General features: G+C 38.1%; 1 protein-coding gene across 1 annotated transcript; it reads left to right on the top strand.

Moving 5' to 3' along the window:
* Positions 1-1572: 1572 nt before the first annotated feature.
* Positions 1573-15914, top strand: gtf3c4 (general transcription factor IIIC, polypeptide 4). Its single transcript, XM_057360798.1, has 5 exons — positions 1573-1939; positions 2499-4238; positions 4813-4943; positions 13459-13547; positions 13823-15914. Exons 1-5 carry the CDS (start codon positions 1634-1636, stop codon positions 13885-13887), a joined length of 2331 nt encoding a protein of 776 aa, XP_057216781.1. The 5' UTR covers positions 1573-1633; the 3' UTR covers positions 13888-15914.
* The last annotated feature ends 2196 nt before the right edge of the window (positions 15915-18110 follow it).

An 18110-nucleotide genomic window follows, 5' to 3' on the forward strand; every position in this document is an offset into this window, starting at 1 on the left:
GCTAAATGTTAAATTAAATGCTAAAAGTAGAAGACAGTTTCATTTTATAAGTAATCAGCTCTGATATCTATATTAAATAAGGGGACAATTGCAGTCTTAATATATTTTTATTTGTTACCTCTCGTATATTAAATTTGATCACTATGTACTTATTTGTTATGATTAGACCCTCTTTGTGTGTTTTAACAATAAGGTTTATGACAATAAAGGTCATGCTGTCATTTACTCATCATTACTCAAACACATCTATTTTAGACATTTTTTAACGAAATATGAAAGATAGCAGAATTTTAAAAAGTTATGTTTACGGGAACCAGGAACTGCTGTGGTCATTTACTCTAATTATTTAAAAAATATTCAAGATTCATTCTGGAATAAAAAGCTTTGGAATGAGTAAATTATGACAGAATTAGCATTTATGACTAAGTATTTGTTACACTGATATTGTCAATCATAATAATTTATGTAAATTTGTGCATAGAATGTAATAGACCACATAATAGGAAGCTATTCTAATCACATTAAACGGCTACCAATTGCATTTTGGAGAAAACAAACTTTGCACAGTGAGTGAGCTATCAGTTACTGTTTGCAAAGACGAAGAGCTTTTCCAAACAGCCAGGAACACGGATGAAATGCATTGTGTTCTGATACGCCAAACAGCCCTGTAGGACCAGACTTTATAAATGCAAGAAATTAATCTAAGAGACAAGTGCGGATGAATGTTTAATCTAAAAATCCCACAAACCTGTGTCGAAACCCCAGTGTCAAAACCCAGAAAATCATGCACAGCAGGTCACTGAAATATTCATACCATACACACTTCATTAAGACTGAAATACACAGAGGCACAGCTTTCATCTTATTATAGAAACAAATGACAGATAGATGAAGGGAAGAGTAAAATATTTGTGCCACAATTACATGTTTGTTTCATAGATTTGTACCGATTTGTTTTATTACAGATTGCTAAATCCTTATGACAACTCAGTTACTTTGTGTCTACTGACTGAATTATGCATTGATAGAGACAAAATCGAGAAATAGGACATTTCAACCTGTCAGGGCGCCAAATACAGGACAGATCAAAGCATGTAGGTGTTAATCACTCATATCCTGCAACTTATTCACACAGTTAGGGCTCCTGACCATTCTCATATGCTCAGGCCAATTAATGATCTTTCTCCTGTCTTTTGACATCAAATGAATGTGTTTTCAGTTGATGGATCATGCCAGTATGTCAAATGAAAAATGACATTTGTAATTTTAACACTGAACACAGCTGAGACTGGCTTTCTGCCAAAACATTATACTATTGCATGTATTAGTGTCTGGTTGACAGTTATTGGGATGCTATTATACAAGGACAATTTTAAATGCAATACATAAAATGATTACAAAATAATAATAACTATTCATTTGAATAACAAATAGATATTTTCAAATCATTTATTTACATTTATGAAACTTTTTATGAAAAAGATATCATTATTATTTTATTATTATTACTGATAATAATAACCATATTCTGCTTCCAAGGAGAGACTTTTGTCAATCTGGCAACCTCGAATAAAGCCCCTCCTCCTCCGGCGCCGTAATTTCCTGGAGACCGGGTTTATTTTGATACAGAAAAATGGCGGCATCGACTACAGCTAATACCTCTGAGAATGCGGGGGAGGCGTCTTCATCCGAAACGGGACCGGACAGTGATTTTTGGGACGCACAGGAGCCGGTGGTGTTGCGGGAGCCGGCGGTGAAGTTGCTGACTCCGGTGAGCGGCGTGGAGCCGCTGTCGTGGTCAGAGGATCACAGACTGGCGGCCTGCAGCACTAACAGCGTGTGTCTCCTGGAGCTGCTGTGTGATGTACACAGTCTCAGTCAAGATCTCGTGCTCCACCGCACTCATGTCCCCGTACCGGACGCCGTGCACGAACTAAAGGTAAACTGTGAACGCGCGTGCAGTCTCGTGCGTCCCTTTATAGCACCTCGCGCTAATAAAAGTATAAAATGCACAAGTTGTATTTTTACAGCGAAGATGTTTAACAAGAAATATAAAATAATTGAATCCAATAAGTAAAGTTGAAACGTTTACACCTTACGAAATACGCCAAATGGTATAAATAAATAAAAGATTTTCTACATTTGTAAAATATTAAAACCAGAGTTCATTTTCATATAGGTACCTGTCACAGGTTTGAAAAACCTAATTTTCCTTCACTGTTTGTGCATTTAAAAACAAGTTATAGTTTTGTAAATGTTGCTTATTATATGGACAACTTGTATATCTACAGATTTAATTTTTAAGCGTTTTTTTTTTAGATCCTAAGAAACATACATTTGTTCTAAACAAGTCTCAAACTAAGTCTTTAGTCTAAACGAAGTGTATCTAAACATATTTGCAAATAAGTACTTTAATAAATAAGAATTAGGAAACAGATGTTGTAGGTGACATTTACTACTTGTCAAATATTTTTTCCTAACCCTATGATTTCTTACAGGTGGGTCCCGAAAAAGAAGTTCAGGCTGTTAAAGAAATGTTTGCAAGAAGTAAAGATCCAGTAATAGGCCAAATGACAATGATTGACAGAGTCATGCACCCTCAAAGTGGACGTCTCCATGGAGTCAAGTACACTAGCTGGTCACCATTAGGCTGTGACAGCAATGGCCGCAGTCTCCTTGCCTTTTTAACACTGGACAATCGTCTCACAATCCACGGCAGTCACAAGCATTTGCAGTGGACATCCCTCTTGAACCTAACAGAACTTTATGGTGAAATGCTGAAGTCCAGAAACTATGCCGCTCAGAATGATGGCTCGTCGCCGTGCCCTTTTACTGACTTGGATGAGCTGCAGAGACGGTATCGAATGCAGACGCCTGTGCGCATGGAGTGGTCTGGCCTGTGCAATACGCAACAAGTTCAGACCAACAATGAATGTAAAGACATTAGCACTGTTCTTCTGGCTGTACTTATGGAGAACGGAGATCTAGTTGTGTGGCATTTCAGTTTGCCCCTACAGGGGAAGGATTCAGTGGCGTCCTGCAACACCATAAAGTCTGACCTGTCATCGCCAAACGTGCTCACCTGGTGGGAATATGAGCACAGCGGGCGAAAAATGAGCGGGTTGATCGTGGGTAGCTCAGTTGGCCCTGTAAAGATTCTTCCGGTGAATCTTAAAGCAGTGAAGGGTTATTTCACCCTCAGACAACCTGTGGCGTTATGGCAGGATAAGGACCAGATACCTGCCCACAACATAAAATGCATCACTCTCTTCCATCCGCACCAGAAATGCAACTGCAGCCTTGTGGTGGTCGCACGCGGTTGCTATGTGTTCTGGTGCCTGTTGCTCATCTCTAAAGCTGGTCTCAATGTTCACAATTCCCACGTCACGGGCCTTCATTCCACCCCCATCATTTCCATGACGGTTAGCCGTAAAGACGGCTCAATATTCACCTGCTCGCTCGATGGTGTGGTTAAGAAGCTCACGCCCGTTTTCACAGATGTTGCAGTGGTATTCAAACAGCAGGAGATTGTTCTGCCAGAAGGAGTGGCAGGACGACGTATACACGGTATATCCGTCAGTCCGAATGGTGCCTACCTGGCCCTGGTCTCCAATGAGGGCATGATCAATGGACTCCACCCTGTCAGCCGCACCTACCAGGTGCAGTTCATTACCCTCAAGACCCCCAACGAAGCGGCTGCTGAACTCCTCGAATCTCAAATGCAGAACCTTTTCGGACAGACCGACTTGTTGGATCTGCTGCGATGGCGGGTACTGAAGGACAAATGCATCCCTCCGTTGCTCCAAAAGGAGTTAGACGAGAAGCTCAAAGGATCCAAAGGGTCCACCTACTTATGGCGGCTTAAGCTTTTTCTTCTCCGGACGCTTCACAAATCAATGCAGAAGACCCCTACGCAAATCCTGTGGAGGCCAAACTATAAGGATGGTAAAGTTTTTGTTGATGATGAGGCAGGTGGGGAGGATGAAGATGATGCAGACATTTCAGCTCTAGATGAGTCCAGGCAGGGGGATTCTGATCACTTCTGCAGTGAGGAACGAATGAAGGAGATCAGCGGCTGGATCGAAGAGGTGGAGTCCCATCTGACCCACGAGAATATGAAGAAGGTGCTGGGCGAGGTGTACCTACACACCTGTGTCACTCAAAACACATGTATACCTACCAAAGGTGTGTGTGACTTTCTCACAAATGACCCGGCAAATGAAGACAGGGCTGCCAAGGTGAATCTACTTTTCATAGTTTGAGAATCTACTTCACACAATTTACACAATTTTAAATTGTAAAAATCTACTTAAACGGACAGTTCACCTAAAAATTAAAATTCTGTCACTTAATTACCCTCAAGTTGTTCCAAATCTGTGTACATTTCTTTGTTCTGAAGAACACAGAGAAAGATATTTGGAAGAATGCTTGTAACCAAACAGTTCTTGGCCACCATTGACTACCATAGTAGGAAAAATTGCATTGTAAATTTCTTTGTTCTGTTGAACACAAAAGAAGATGTTCTGAAGAATGTAGGAAAGCAAACAGTTCTGGGGCATATTTGACTACCATTGTCATTTTCCTATATGGTAGTCAATGGTGGCCAAAAACTGTTTGGTTACAAGCATTCTTACAAATATCGTTCTCTGTGTTCATCAGAACAAAGAAATGTATACAGATTTGGAGTAATTGATGACAGATTTATTTATTTTTTGGGGGTGAACTGTCCCTTTAATTAAATCATTTCAGAAATATGTGTCCATAGGTGTAATATAATATCTGATTTTCCTCTTTCATATTTGACTCTCATAGGTGCTGATGGGTCATATCATGAACAAGATGAACAAGCAGACATTTCCAGAGTACTGTAGCCTCTGTAAGGAAGTTCTGCCCTTCACAAGCCACAAACAAGCAGAGTGTAAGAACGGGCACAGATGGCTCAGGTACAGGTCTAAATTTGGTGCCGTACATCTGCAGCTCCAATTTGGTGCTTGTGTTTTATAACCTCGGAGGACAGACTGTAACTGACATCATTCTGTCCATTTACAAGCAAACTTTTTTATACAAACAGCTCAGTATTGCGTTTAAAGTAGTCAAATGACAACAAATACTAACACTGTAGTCTGGAATACCTTCTACTTGCCTCTTTTGCCATGCAAATGTCATAAATTGTTTTTTTTTCAGCTTGTTAAGTAACTTTACAATTCCAAGTAGTGACACTTCTTGGCTCACATCAGACACAGATATACTTGATAATTGTTTGTTTATAGATCTTATTTATAAGTACCTAATTCATTTGTGGTTTCTTTATGATGTAGATAACAGCTTGATATCTGCATTTTATACTCATGTTACAGTTTATTGTAACTCGTATATCATGAATAATGTGGCAATATTGTCATCATGTTACAAATGACCTGAAATTCTGAGTTTACCTGTGGTGATTCTACTATAGAAAAGCAAAGTTAAATCAAATCTGAACAAACAAACCAAGTATCTGGTCTGGTGGTATAAAAGCACTTTTCTGTATTGGGCAAAATGTAGATGTTGAGTGCACTGTAAAACTTTGCTGTAGTTTTTGCAGCAGGTTTGCCAGTAACTTACTGTAGATTTAATAACTATGTAATATACTTTCCAATTAGGCCTGTTTTAAATTACTTTAATCAAAATTAAAACACTTTGACTTTGAGATTCAAAATGAGCAAGAAAAGACTGGCATTAGCACAGCAACACTGCAAAAAAATGACATTCTTCCTAAGCATTTTTCTGTTTTCTGTAAAAATATTTAAAACTTAAATTACGATACATTTACATAACAAGAAAAGTAAACCCAAGATATTTAGTCTTGTTTTATGAAAGAAAAATATATAAACTAGGTAAGTTTTGTTTTAAGCATAAATTGTACATTAAATCTACAGTAAGTTACTGGCAAACCTGCTGCGAAATTACAGCAAAGTTTTCAGATAATTGAAGATGCCTTCACTCCAGTTTCTCTCTTTTGCATATATGTCTGATCAGTTTTCAGCGGCTGATAATGGCAGGCCTGAACCTCTGCTCGCTGTCCCACGGGCTCCTCTGGACTTCTGGAGGCTTTCTGAAGTTCTCCTGCAGGGGTGTCCGTGGCAAGAAATTTTTTTTGCATTATGATCTTTTTCGTTTTTGTCATGTAGAAACGTATTTCCTTATTTTTGGAAGTACTATCCTCATTATTTTAAGCGTATAGTATTTGCGGCATGTTTTGTCTAAGAAACAGTCCATGCACATTTTATATTATGTTTGGAGCTCAAGGAGCCCATTTGATAACAGAATTAACAAAGGAAAAAAAAGAAACAAAAGTTGCAGGTTATTTAATGAGAACCAGCTATAAAAACTTTATGTATTAACTTTTTGTCATGAAAATGTTACATTAGAGAGAGACCAGACCACAGAATTATAAATGTACTCTTTCACATGTTGAGGTTTTCTGATCGGTGTACACAAATTTATTGTATTGTATTTGTACATTTTGTGTTTTTGCTGCAGTAAAATTGACCCCAAATAAAATTGATACCACTTCTTTGTGTTATTTATTAGAAGAATTTACTATAAAAGTTTGGGGTCTCTGGGATATAGTCAGTCTGAACAGAACAAGAGGGTTAATATTCATATTGCGTAAATCCAGTCAATTAATTTTCGAACTCGTAGCTTTTCTCCTACGCTTATTAAGTCAGCAGTGGGCGACTGGGTTAACTTTTCTCGAGACATTTCGAACAAATGCACATTTTTGCTACAAAGCAAAATGCTGCTCGGAATTTTGCTGCAATTACCACGGCGGACGATTATTCCGTTGACATTCATGTCGAGCGGTTCTTTCCTCTGCTCATTTCTCAGTAATATTCATCTGTCAAGATTCGCTCCCTCCGCCCTCTCGCACCTCTTCCTGGTGCCAGTCTTTAACTACTCTCCACGTTGGCCACTGCTCTGCTTGTTACAGGCCCAACACGAGTGCAAACAATCAAAGTCTTTGGGAACACTGAAATATGCATGGCTATCCGTGACAGACAGATAAAGAAGGGCAATTAGCCACGTAATCCTAGAGTGGCGCAAGGACTCGTCAGCCTCATCTGTCCGCCCTCTCTCTCTCTCTCTCTCTCTCTCTCTCTCTCTCCGGATCTCTTTCCTCGCGCTCCTCTCTTGCTCTCTATTAGTTAAATGTACTTTGTGTGTCGGCTCCCCATCAAATCAAGTAACACTTCCTCTAATTGGCTTATAAATTATACAGCTGAGGCAGCATTATAATTTCATCAGTGGTAAACATTGCAGGGCCAGTCAGTAAAGAATCTATCCCTCATTAATTTCTTAATTTGGGTAGATGGAACGAGAAAGAGAGAGAGAGGGACAAGTAGAGAAAGAGAGCGCGCGGAGGATAGGATGAACGAAAGACACTTGCATCACCTAAGGGATGAAGAGACGGTGCTTTAAAAAAACGAGGAGGGTGTTTCAGGCGCTTTTGTTAATAAATGTCAGATATACGATACGAAGGTTTGGTCGGTGCCTGTGAATTCGATGCAGTGGCTTCTTCCCCATGACTTTTCTCACTCAGATCGTTTTTTCACCCCATTTTCTGCCTTTGTGTTCTTTTTAAACCGACTTTATGAATATTTCATGGCAAAGGTCATAAATATTCATTCCAATAGCTTTGCATAGTAGTTATTACCGGTATTTCTTTTTAAAAAACAAAAATACTCATTATAAATTCATCATACCCTTTCCCTGAAATAATTACAAGTGTGGATATACTGAAACTCGCATAAGCACACAGACACACACTTCCCTCGCAGCAAGTGCTTTGTACCATTGCTTTATGAAGTGGAGACAAATGAATGTTCAGTTCAGTAATAACTTGCAGACTTCCACGAGCTGTTGTGCCTCTTTAGAGACAAGCATATGAAATATGTATTTTTTTCCCCAAAAAAGTGATTAACCTTAAGTATATTACCGTGTTTAGGGGCTTTTAAAATCTACACAACAATGCATTTAATCCTCTACCTGCAGGTTACTGAAAATTCAGGTGATTTTTATGGAAAATGTTCAAATGACATATGCTTCGAGTTGGAGTCGAATGCATCCACGTGAGTTTGTATCCTCACTGGGGTCCCATCTGTCAGCTCCTCACATGCTGTAGAATTGGACTGGCTGCTTCCACCTCCTGTCAGATTGAACATGGAAACATATGAATGAATGACTGAAAACGGCTTCCATTGTCATGTCACATTATGTCTCCAGTTCCTGCCATTTTGATTGCTCATTTTGATTGCTCATTTTGACCATTTTTGTGCCTTTTGTGAAGCAGGGCAGGTTAATGGTGATATTATCTGATCTTTGAGAGACATTTTTAAGCCATCTTCAAAACGAGTGGTTCTACATTCCGTGTCTGTAGCGGAAGACAACATGAAAGAGTTTCCGTAGAGTGGGAGAATCTTCAGAGGGAAAGTGCAGGGTGGAAATGCAAACGCCCAATGGCTTTACTTTCATGGCTTTTATTCAATAAAACAGACATTTTTTTTCTAGCCTTTTGAGTTTTTGACATGTAACACCTACACTCGGATCTGAGCATGTTTGGCTTTGCTACTGGATGATTATTATTAAACATTTCTAATTGATCATTTTTTTAGCGATAATTCAATTTGCGGTAATTATCTGCTTATTTTATTTTATTTTTTGACATGAGAATGACAGTCTGGCTGGTAATGTAGCCCTGTTTATTTGAGATAAACATATCGGGTCATTGTTTCTTAGCTTTAGGTTTTAGGCAAGGCAAGGGAAGGCAAGTTTATTTATATAGCACATTTCCAACACAAGTGCTTTACATAAAATGATTGACAAAGAGAAACAAGATGTATCTTTAAAATGCAAATGATTTAAGATCACAAATACAACTTTGGATTTTAAGAAACAATAAAACAGCAATAAAATTGATTAAAAATGTGAGAGTATATATAAAAAGAAATTAGAAATAGAAGTGCAGTTGATGTAAACCAGCACAGTGCTCAGGTTGTAAATGCACAGCTAAACAAGTGTGTTTTTAATCTAGATTTAAAAGTAGCTACTGTTGGTGAACATCTGATGTCTTCTGGAAGCAGATTCCAGCTACGGGTGGCGTAGTGGCCCTGTTTTGAGTGAACCCTTGTTATCTCTAACTGACTTGATCCTAATGATCTGAGAAGTTTCTTTGGTTTATATTCAATAAGCATCTGACATGTATTTAGGTCCTAGACCATTGAGTGATTTATAGACCATTAATAATACTTTTAAGTTGATTCTAAAAGTAACTGGTAACCAGTGTAAGGACCTGAGGATAGGAGTGATATGCTCAGAATTTTTGGTTCTGGTCAGAATCCTGGCAGCAGCGTTCTGTATGAGCTGCAGCTGTCTGATGGTCTTTTTGGGAAGACCTGTAAGGATTTATGTCATCATTGTTCACATTTACAAAATCTACTAACATTACACATGAAATTACCTATACAGTAGACATAAACACACCTTCTTCAGACACGTTCCCTCATCTGTGGTTGTGTTAAATGTGTTGGGAATGACTTTAATTAATGTTGCCATAAAGCAGAACTCTGGTCATGGCCTTTGTGAGGTGCTGTATTAGTTCCACCTGAGTTACTCCATACCACAGAACAAGCAGAACGACCATTGACACCTCACACTCCCCCAAACACACATGTCAGCCAGTCACGGGTCACCGACTCCATCCCGGAGGGTCCGTGTACCCGTTAAAGGGCCGCGTTAACAGCCTGATTTTGGTGTCTGCAAGAAAAATCTGGGGTCCCTAGACGGCCCCCAGACAGACCTAATTACAGATGAATTACTGAAGTCGGAGAGAACACTTTTACAAAGCATACTTGAGAGCAAATGTATTCAGAAGGGAAAATTAATGTATGTACACTATATCAAAAAATCCTCTTTGGTTTAGAAGCTATTTTTTTCTTCACCAGTATGACTCATTTTATAGTCACACATACATAAACAGTACATGCAAAAAAATTTTTTTTTGCTGTGTAACTTATTTAGGCTTAAATTCACAATACAAAATTTCTTAGAAAAGTCCACATTCACAAATAATTGTGTTGTCTGTTTTTTACCTTAATAGATAAAAAAAAAAAAAAAAAAAAAAAATTTTTACAAAAAAGTGTATTTATTTATTTTACATAAATGTACATTAGGAAGTTACATCAAATAAATTCAGCATAATAAATAAACAATAATATGTTTTATAAAAATAAGCATTGTAAAAATATAATAAAACTATACTTAGAAAATCAGTCCGGTGGTAAAGATTGGATTACAAATCAACTAAAACCTAATTCAGCTTCCCAATTTAGGACCTATAGACAAAAAGTAAAACAAAAACTGAATTTTTGCTAAAGAAAAATGTACAATGCATTGATCAAGGGAATGACATCAAGAGCAATGCTTAGTGTGCTGTTTGGGCTCAACAAAGTGAGTGTTTAACAAAAGGTGATGTATATCAAAACACATTAACGAACAATGAGAATATAAGATTAAATAAAAAAAAAAATGTGTCTGTCTGTTTAAAGCACATAGACACGAACACAGAAGTGATGAATATTTAATACCGAGAATAGAGCGAAACCTTCTTTTGAAGTCTTGAAAGAGCACACACAAAGGAGGAGGGGGCCATAATTATTGTCAAAATGTTTTTTGACAGATTGTTATATTAAAGAAGTAGGAGGTTCTTCCAAACAGAGCTAACATCTTCAACAGGAGGAGTCTCCACCTATCAACAAAGCTAGCACTCAAACCAAAAGGCCAAGATCCATTTGACAATCTAATAGCTAGGCGAAGAATCACATGGCAGGGGGAAAAAAACTCTGAATTTCCATCACGCTTACGGTTACAATCTAATATGTGACATTTAGCATGTGTGACTATTAATATGCACTGTATATTGTGTGTACAATTGAAATCCAAATAGCTTTTCGTCTCCGTATTACGCCATTTAAAAATCATCTTTTAAATTCATGTTATTAGATGCTTATCACAATATGTCAGAGAATAAATTTGCCGTGACACGCAGCAGACGGCATTAGCAGTTCTGAGCCCTGCCTTTGTGTTTAGTCCCCCTTTGATTAACACACACATTATTACCACATAATCAACCACCCTTACGCATTGCATTAACATTTGTAATGATATGGAAATGTTTCAGAATAGATCGTAATAAAACAAACAAACAAAAAAAGAGTCTGCGAATAATAAAACCAGGAGCAAATAAATAAACACACCAGCTATTTTTTAAGCCCTCCAAACAATATCTGCAGTGACACCGAATGAGAGACGGCGAGCTGAATTGTATGTAATTATCAGGCCATCTTTATCTCGGGATACCATCCGAAACCTAAGACAGGGCTGCTGTCTAGCCCCGAGGCGAGCTATCATCTTCAGTGACACTAGAGAGAACCCGGGGCACAGACACAGGATGTACCGGGGATGAGAACGGACGTGGCGGAGGGTCCAACAGGCCCAAATCTATCTTTGATCACACGCGGCTGACTTTCACCAGTAGCGATATCGCACGGAAAGGGTTGTCAGGGTACACGGCCTATGTGCGTTTCCCCTGTGGCTCACAAAAAGGGGGTAACTATATTTAACAATATCCACTCAACCTCGCTACCTTAATTAAAATGGGTATCACATATGCAGCCGGGATCCATTCCTCATTACTGTCGTATCTCATTAGAGTCCGGCCCTTCGGAGGGGCGGGATCAGTTTTAAAACAGTTTGCTTAGAGTCAGACTGTTTTTTATTTCCTTTTACATTCTTCTGCCCTCGTCTTCTGTTCCTTCAGGCCACAGAAAAGTCATTATTGTATGGTGTTTGCAGATACACAAAAATGTTTCCAAAGCCAATTAGGAATTCGATTTATTTAAACCAATTAAAATCGGCCGAGGGAAGAGCGTGCATATTTAATGCAGAAGCAGCATGGAAACATAAAATTAACAAATCAAAAATACAGCATAGAATACATATTTCTATATTAAATTGAGGCTTTTTTATTACAGCTTGGCTTTAAAATAGTTTTTTCATGTCTTATATTACAAAATATACATTCAAAGAATATAAATTCACATGTTTGTCATTTAAGAAAATAAAAAACATTTTGTATTCTTTTGGGTGTAGCCTTTTTATGTCACCCAGTAGTCAGCAGATAATCATCTTTACAGCCGCTGGTTCAGTAGAACGGGGAGTCACAAAAGATGCAGGGACCTTTGAGTATTTTTTTAATCCAGTCTGGGTCTACGAATGAGGTTAAGAAAGAACATAGAGGTAATAAGTTTTGTATGAGCATGCATAGTCATCTACATGTGCTACACATCATCAAATTAAAGCGAATGTGTCTGTAAGAATTCACATGTTTGTGAATGTGTGCGTTTGGGACAAAATCATCCACTGCTGTGTGAACACTAGATTTTTTGTTTCACCTGTGCGAGTGTGTGTGAGGTTCTCTACATTACAAAAACAGTAAATGTGTGTTTTTTTGAGTGGAGATATGATACAGCATTATGGCTCACCCTCGGGCTCTGGAACTGAGGCAATACTGCCCTGCAACAGACAGCGACGGTACGTTACACCCTGACAGGCCTGATATGACAGCACACACCTTAGGGAGTGAGATGGAAAGAAAAAGGAGAAGGGAAAAAGACAGTTAGACACATGAACGGCAGCAGCAGGGGGAAGGTTTAGATCAGTGCTTGGCAGAGATCAAAATGACAGCAATGAAGCAACCATTTCCCTGATAGACCATTAGGGGCAGTAATCTCCATTCAGTCAGACAGATGGATGAAATGTCACATAAGGGGCTTCAAAGGGAGACTGTACTTTTCGATACATACACTGTNTTTTAAATTACTTTAATCAAAATTAAAACACTTTGACTTTGAGATTCAAAATGAGCAAGAAAAGACTGGCATTAGCACAGCAACACTGCAAAAAAATGACATTCTTCCTAAGCATTTTTCTGTTTTCTGTAAAAATATTTAAAACTTAAATTACGATACATTTACATAACAAGAAAAGTAAACCCAAGATATTTAGTCTTGTTTTATGAAAGAAAAATATATAAACTAGGTAAGTTTTGTTTTAAGCATAAATTGTACATTAAATCTACAGTAAGTTACTGGCAAACCTGCTGCGAAATTACAGCAAAGTTTTACAGTGTATGTATCGAAAAGTACAGTCTCCCTTTGAAGCCCCTTATGTGACATTTCATCCATCTGTCTGACTGAATGGAGATTACTGCCCCTAATGGTCTATCAGGGAAATGGTTGCTTCATTGCTGTCATTTTGATCTCTGCCAAGCACTGATCTAAACCTTCCCCCTGCTGCTGCCGTTCATGTGTCTAACTGTCTTTTTCCCTTCTCCTTTTTCTTTCCATCTCACTCCCTAAGGTGTGTGCTGTCATATCAGGCCTGTCAGGGTGTAACGTACCGTCGCTGTCTGTTGCAGGGCAGTATTGCCTCAGTTCCAGAGCCCGAGGGTGAGCCATAATGCTGTATCATATCTCCACTCAAAAAAACACACATTTACTGTTTTTGTAATGTAGAGAACCTCACACACACTCGCACAGGTGAAACAAAAAATCTAGTGGTCACACAGCAGTGGATGATCTTGTCCCAAACGCACACATTCACAAACATGTGAATTCATACAGACACATTCGCTTTAATTTGATGATGTGTAGCACATGTAGATGACTATGCATGCTCATACAAAACTTATTACCTCTATGTTCTTTCTTAACCTCATTCGTAGACCCAGACTGGATTAAAAAAATACTCAAAGGTCCCTGCATCTTTTGTGACTCCCCGTTCTACTGAACCAGCGGCTGTAAAGATGATTATCTGCTGACTACTGGGTGACATAAAAAGGCTACACCCAAAAGAATACAAAATGTTTTTTATTTTCTTAAATGACAAACATGTGAATTTATATTCTTTGAATGTATATTTTGTAATATAAGACATGAAAAAACTATTTTAAAGCCAAGCTGTAATAAAAAAGCCTCAATTTAATATAGAAATATGTATTCTATGCTGTATTTTTGATTTGTTAATTTTATGTTTCCATGCTGCTTCTGCATTAAATATGCACGCTCTTCCCTCGGCCGATTTTAATTGGTTTAAATAAATCGAATTCCTAATTGGCTTTGGAAACATTTTTGTGTATCTGCAAACACCATACAATAATGACTTTTCTGTGGCCTGAAGGAACAGAAGACGAGGGCAGAAGAATGTAAAAGGAAATAAAAAACAGTCTGACTCTAAGCAAACTGTTTTAAAACTGATCCCGCCCCTCCGAAGGGCCGGACTCTAATGAGATACGACAGTAATGAGGAATGGATCCCGGCTGCATATGTGATACCCATTTTAATTAAGGTAGCGAGGTTGAGTGGATATTGTTAAATATAGTTACCCCCTTTTTGTGAGCCACAGGGGAAACGCACATAGGCCGTGTACCCTGACAACCCTTTCCGTGCGATATCGCTACTGGTGAAAGTCAGCCGCGTGTGATCAAAGATAGATTTGGGCCTGTTGGACCCTCCGCCACGTCCGTTCTCATCCCCGGTACATCCTGTGTCTGTGCCCCGGGTTCTCTCTAGTGTCACTGAAGATGATAGCTCGCCTCGGGGCTAGACAGCAGCCCTGTCTTAGGTTTCGGATGGTATCCCGAGATAAAGATGGCCTGATAATTACATACAATTCAGCTCGCCGTCTCTCATTCGGTGTCACTGCAGATATTGTTTGGAGGGCTTAAAAAATAGCTGGTGTGTTTATTTATTTGCTCCTGGTTTTATTATTCGCAGACTCTTTTTTTGTTTGTTTGTTTTATTACGATCTATTCTGAAACATTTCCATATCATTACAAATGTTAATGCAATGCGTAAGGGTGGTTGATTATGTGGTAATAATGTGTGTGTTAATCAAAGGGGGACTAAACACAAAGGCAGGGCTCAGAACTGCTAATGCCGTCTGCTGCGTGTCACGGCAAATTTATTCTCTGACATATTGTGATAAGCATCTAATAACATGAATTTAAAAGATGATTTTTAAATGGCGTAATACGGAGACGAAAAGCTATTTGGATTTCAATTGTACACACAATATACAGTGCATATTAATAGTCACACATGCTAAATGTCACATATTAGATTGTAACCGTAAGCGTGATGGAAATTCAGAGTTTTTTTCCCCCTGCCATGTGATTCTTCGCCTAGCTATTAGATTGTCAAATGGATCTTGGCCTTTTGGTTTGAGTGCTAGCTTTGTTGATAGGTGGAGACTCCTCCTGTTGAAGATGTTAGCTCTGTTTGGAAGAACCTCCTACTTCTTTAATATAACAATCTGTCAAAAAACATTTTGACAATAATTATGGCCCCCTCCTCCTTTGTGTGTGCTCTTTCAAGACTTCAAAAGAAGGTTTCGCTCTATTCTCGGTATTAAATATTCATCACTTCTGTGTTCGTGTCTATGTGCTTTAAACAGACAGACACATTTTTTTTTTTATTTAATCTTATATTCTCATTGTTCGTTAATGTGTTTTGATATACATCACCTTTTGTTAAACACTCACTTTGTTGAGCCCAAACAGCACACTAAGCATTGCTCTTGATGTCATTCCCTTGATCAATGCATTGTACATTTTTCTTTAGCAAAAATTCAGTTTTTGTTTTACTTTTTGTCTATAGGTCCTAAATTGGGAAGCTGAATTAGGTTTTAGTTGATTTGTAATCCAATCTTTACCACCGGACTGATTTTCTAAGTATAGTTTTATTATATTTTTACAATGCTTATTTTTATAAAACATATTATTGTTTATTTATTATGCTGAATTTATTTGATGTAACTTCCTAATGTACATTTATGTAAAATAAATAAATACACTTTTTTGTAAAAAAATTTACACTTTTTTATTTTTTTTATCTATTAAGGTAAAAAACAGACAACACAATTATTTGTGAATGTGGACTTTTCTAAGAAATTTTGTATTGTGAATTTAAGCCTAAATAAGTTACACAGCAAAAAAAAATTTTTTTGCATGTACTGTATATGTATGTGTGACTATAAAATGAGTCATACTGGTGAAGAAAAAAATAGCTTCTAAACCAAAGAGGATTTTTTGATATAGTGTACATACATTAATTTTCCCTTCTGAATACATTTGCTCTCAAGTATGCTTTGTAAAAGTGTTCTCTCCGACTTCAGTAATTCATCTGTAATTAGGTCTGTCTGGGGGCCGTCTAGGGACCCCAGATTTTTCTTGCAGACACCAAAATCAGGCTGTTAACGCGGCCCTTTAACGGGTACACGGACCCTCCGGGATGGAGTCGGTGACCCGTGACTGGCTGACATGTGTGTTTGGGGGAGTGTGAGGTGTCAATGGTCGTTCTGCTTGTTCTGTGGTATGGAGTAACTCAGGTGGAACTAATACAGCACCTCACAAAGGCCATGACCAGAGTTCTGCTTTATGGCAACATTAATTAAAGTCATTCCCAACACATTTAACACAACCACAGATGAGGGAACGTGTCTGAAGAAGGTGTGTTTATGTCTACTGTATAGGTAATTTCATGTGTAATGTTAGTAGATTTTGTAAATGTGAACAATGATGACATAAATCCTTACAGGTCTTCCCAAAAAGACCATCAGACAGCTGCAGCTCATACAGAACGCTGCTGCCAGGATTCTGACCAGAACCAAAAATTCTGAGCATATCACTCCTATCCTCAGGTCCTTACACTGGTTACCAGTTACTTTTAGAATCAACTTAAAAGTATTATTAATGGTCTATAAATCACTCAATGGTCTAGGACCTAAATACATGTCAGATGCTTATTGAATATAAACCAAAGAAACTTCTCAGATCATTAGGATCAAGTCAGTTAGAGATAACAAGGGTTCACTCAAAACAGGGCCACTACGCCACCCGTAGCTGGAATCTGCTTCCAGAAGACATCAGATGTTCACCAACAGTAGCTACTTTTAAATCTAGATTAAAAACACACTTGTTTAGCTGTGCATTTACAACCTGAGCACTGTGCTGGTTTACATCAACTGCACTTCTATTTCTAATTTCTTTTTATATATACTCTCACATTTTTAATCAATTTTATTGCTGTTTTATTGTTTCTTAAAATCCAAAGTTGTATTTGTGATCTTAAATCATTTGCATTTTAAAGATACATCTTGTTTCTCTTTGTCAATCATTTTATGTAAAGCACTTGTGTTGGAAATGTGCTATATAAATAAACTTGCCTTCCCTTGCCTTGCCTAAAACCTAAAGCTAAGAAACAATGACCCGATATGTTTATCTCAAATAAACAGGGCTACATTACCAGCCAGACTGTCATTCTCATGTCAAAAAATAAAATAAAATAAGCAGATAATTACCGCAAATTGAATTATCGCTAAAAAAATGATCAATTAGAAATGTTTAATAATAATCATCCAGTAGCAAAGCCAAACATGCTCAGATCCGAGTGTAGGTGTTACATGTCAAAAACTCAAAAGGCTAGAAAAAAAATGTCTGTTTTATTGAATAAAAGCCATGAAAGTAAAGCCATTGGGCGTTTGCATTTCCACCCTGCACTTTCCCTCTGAAGATTCTCCCACTCTACGGAAACCCTTTCATGTTGTCTTCCGCTACAGACACGGAATGTAGAACCACTCGTTTTGAAGATGGCTTAAAAATGTCTCTCAAAGATCAGATAATATCACCATTAACCTGCCCTGCTTCACAAAAGGCACAAAAATGGTCAAAATGAGCAATCAAAATGAGCAATCAAAATGGCAGGAACTGGAGACATAATGTGACATGACAATGGAAGCCGTTTTCAGTCATTCATTCATATGTTTCCATGTTCAATCTGACAGGAGGTGGAAGCAGCCAGTCCAATTCTACAGCATGTGAGGAGCTGACAGATGGGACCCCAGTGAGGATACAAACTCACGTGGATGCATTCGACTCCAACTCGAAGCATATGTCATTTGAACAATTTCCACAAAAATCACCTGAATTTTCAGTAACCTGCAGGTAGAGGATT

This window comes from Triplophysa rosa, linkage group LG19 (genome assembly GCF_024868665.1).
Source record: "Triplophysa rosa linkage group LG19, Trosa_1v2, whole genome shotgun sequence".
In the NCBI taxonomy this organism is placed as follows: Eukaryota; Metazoa; Chordata; class Actinopteri; order Cypriniformes; family Nemacheilidae; genus Triplophysa; species Triplophysa rosa.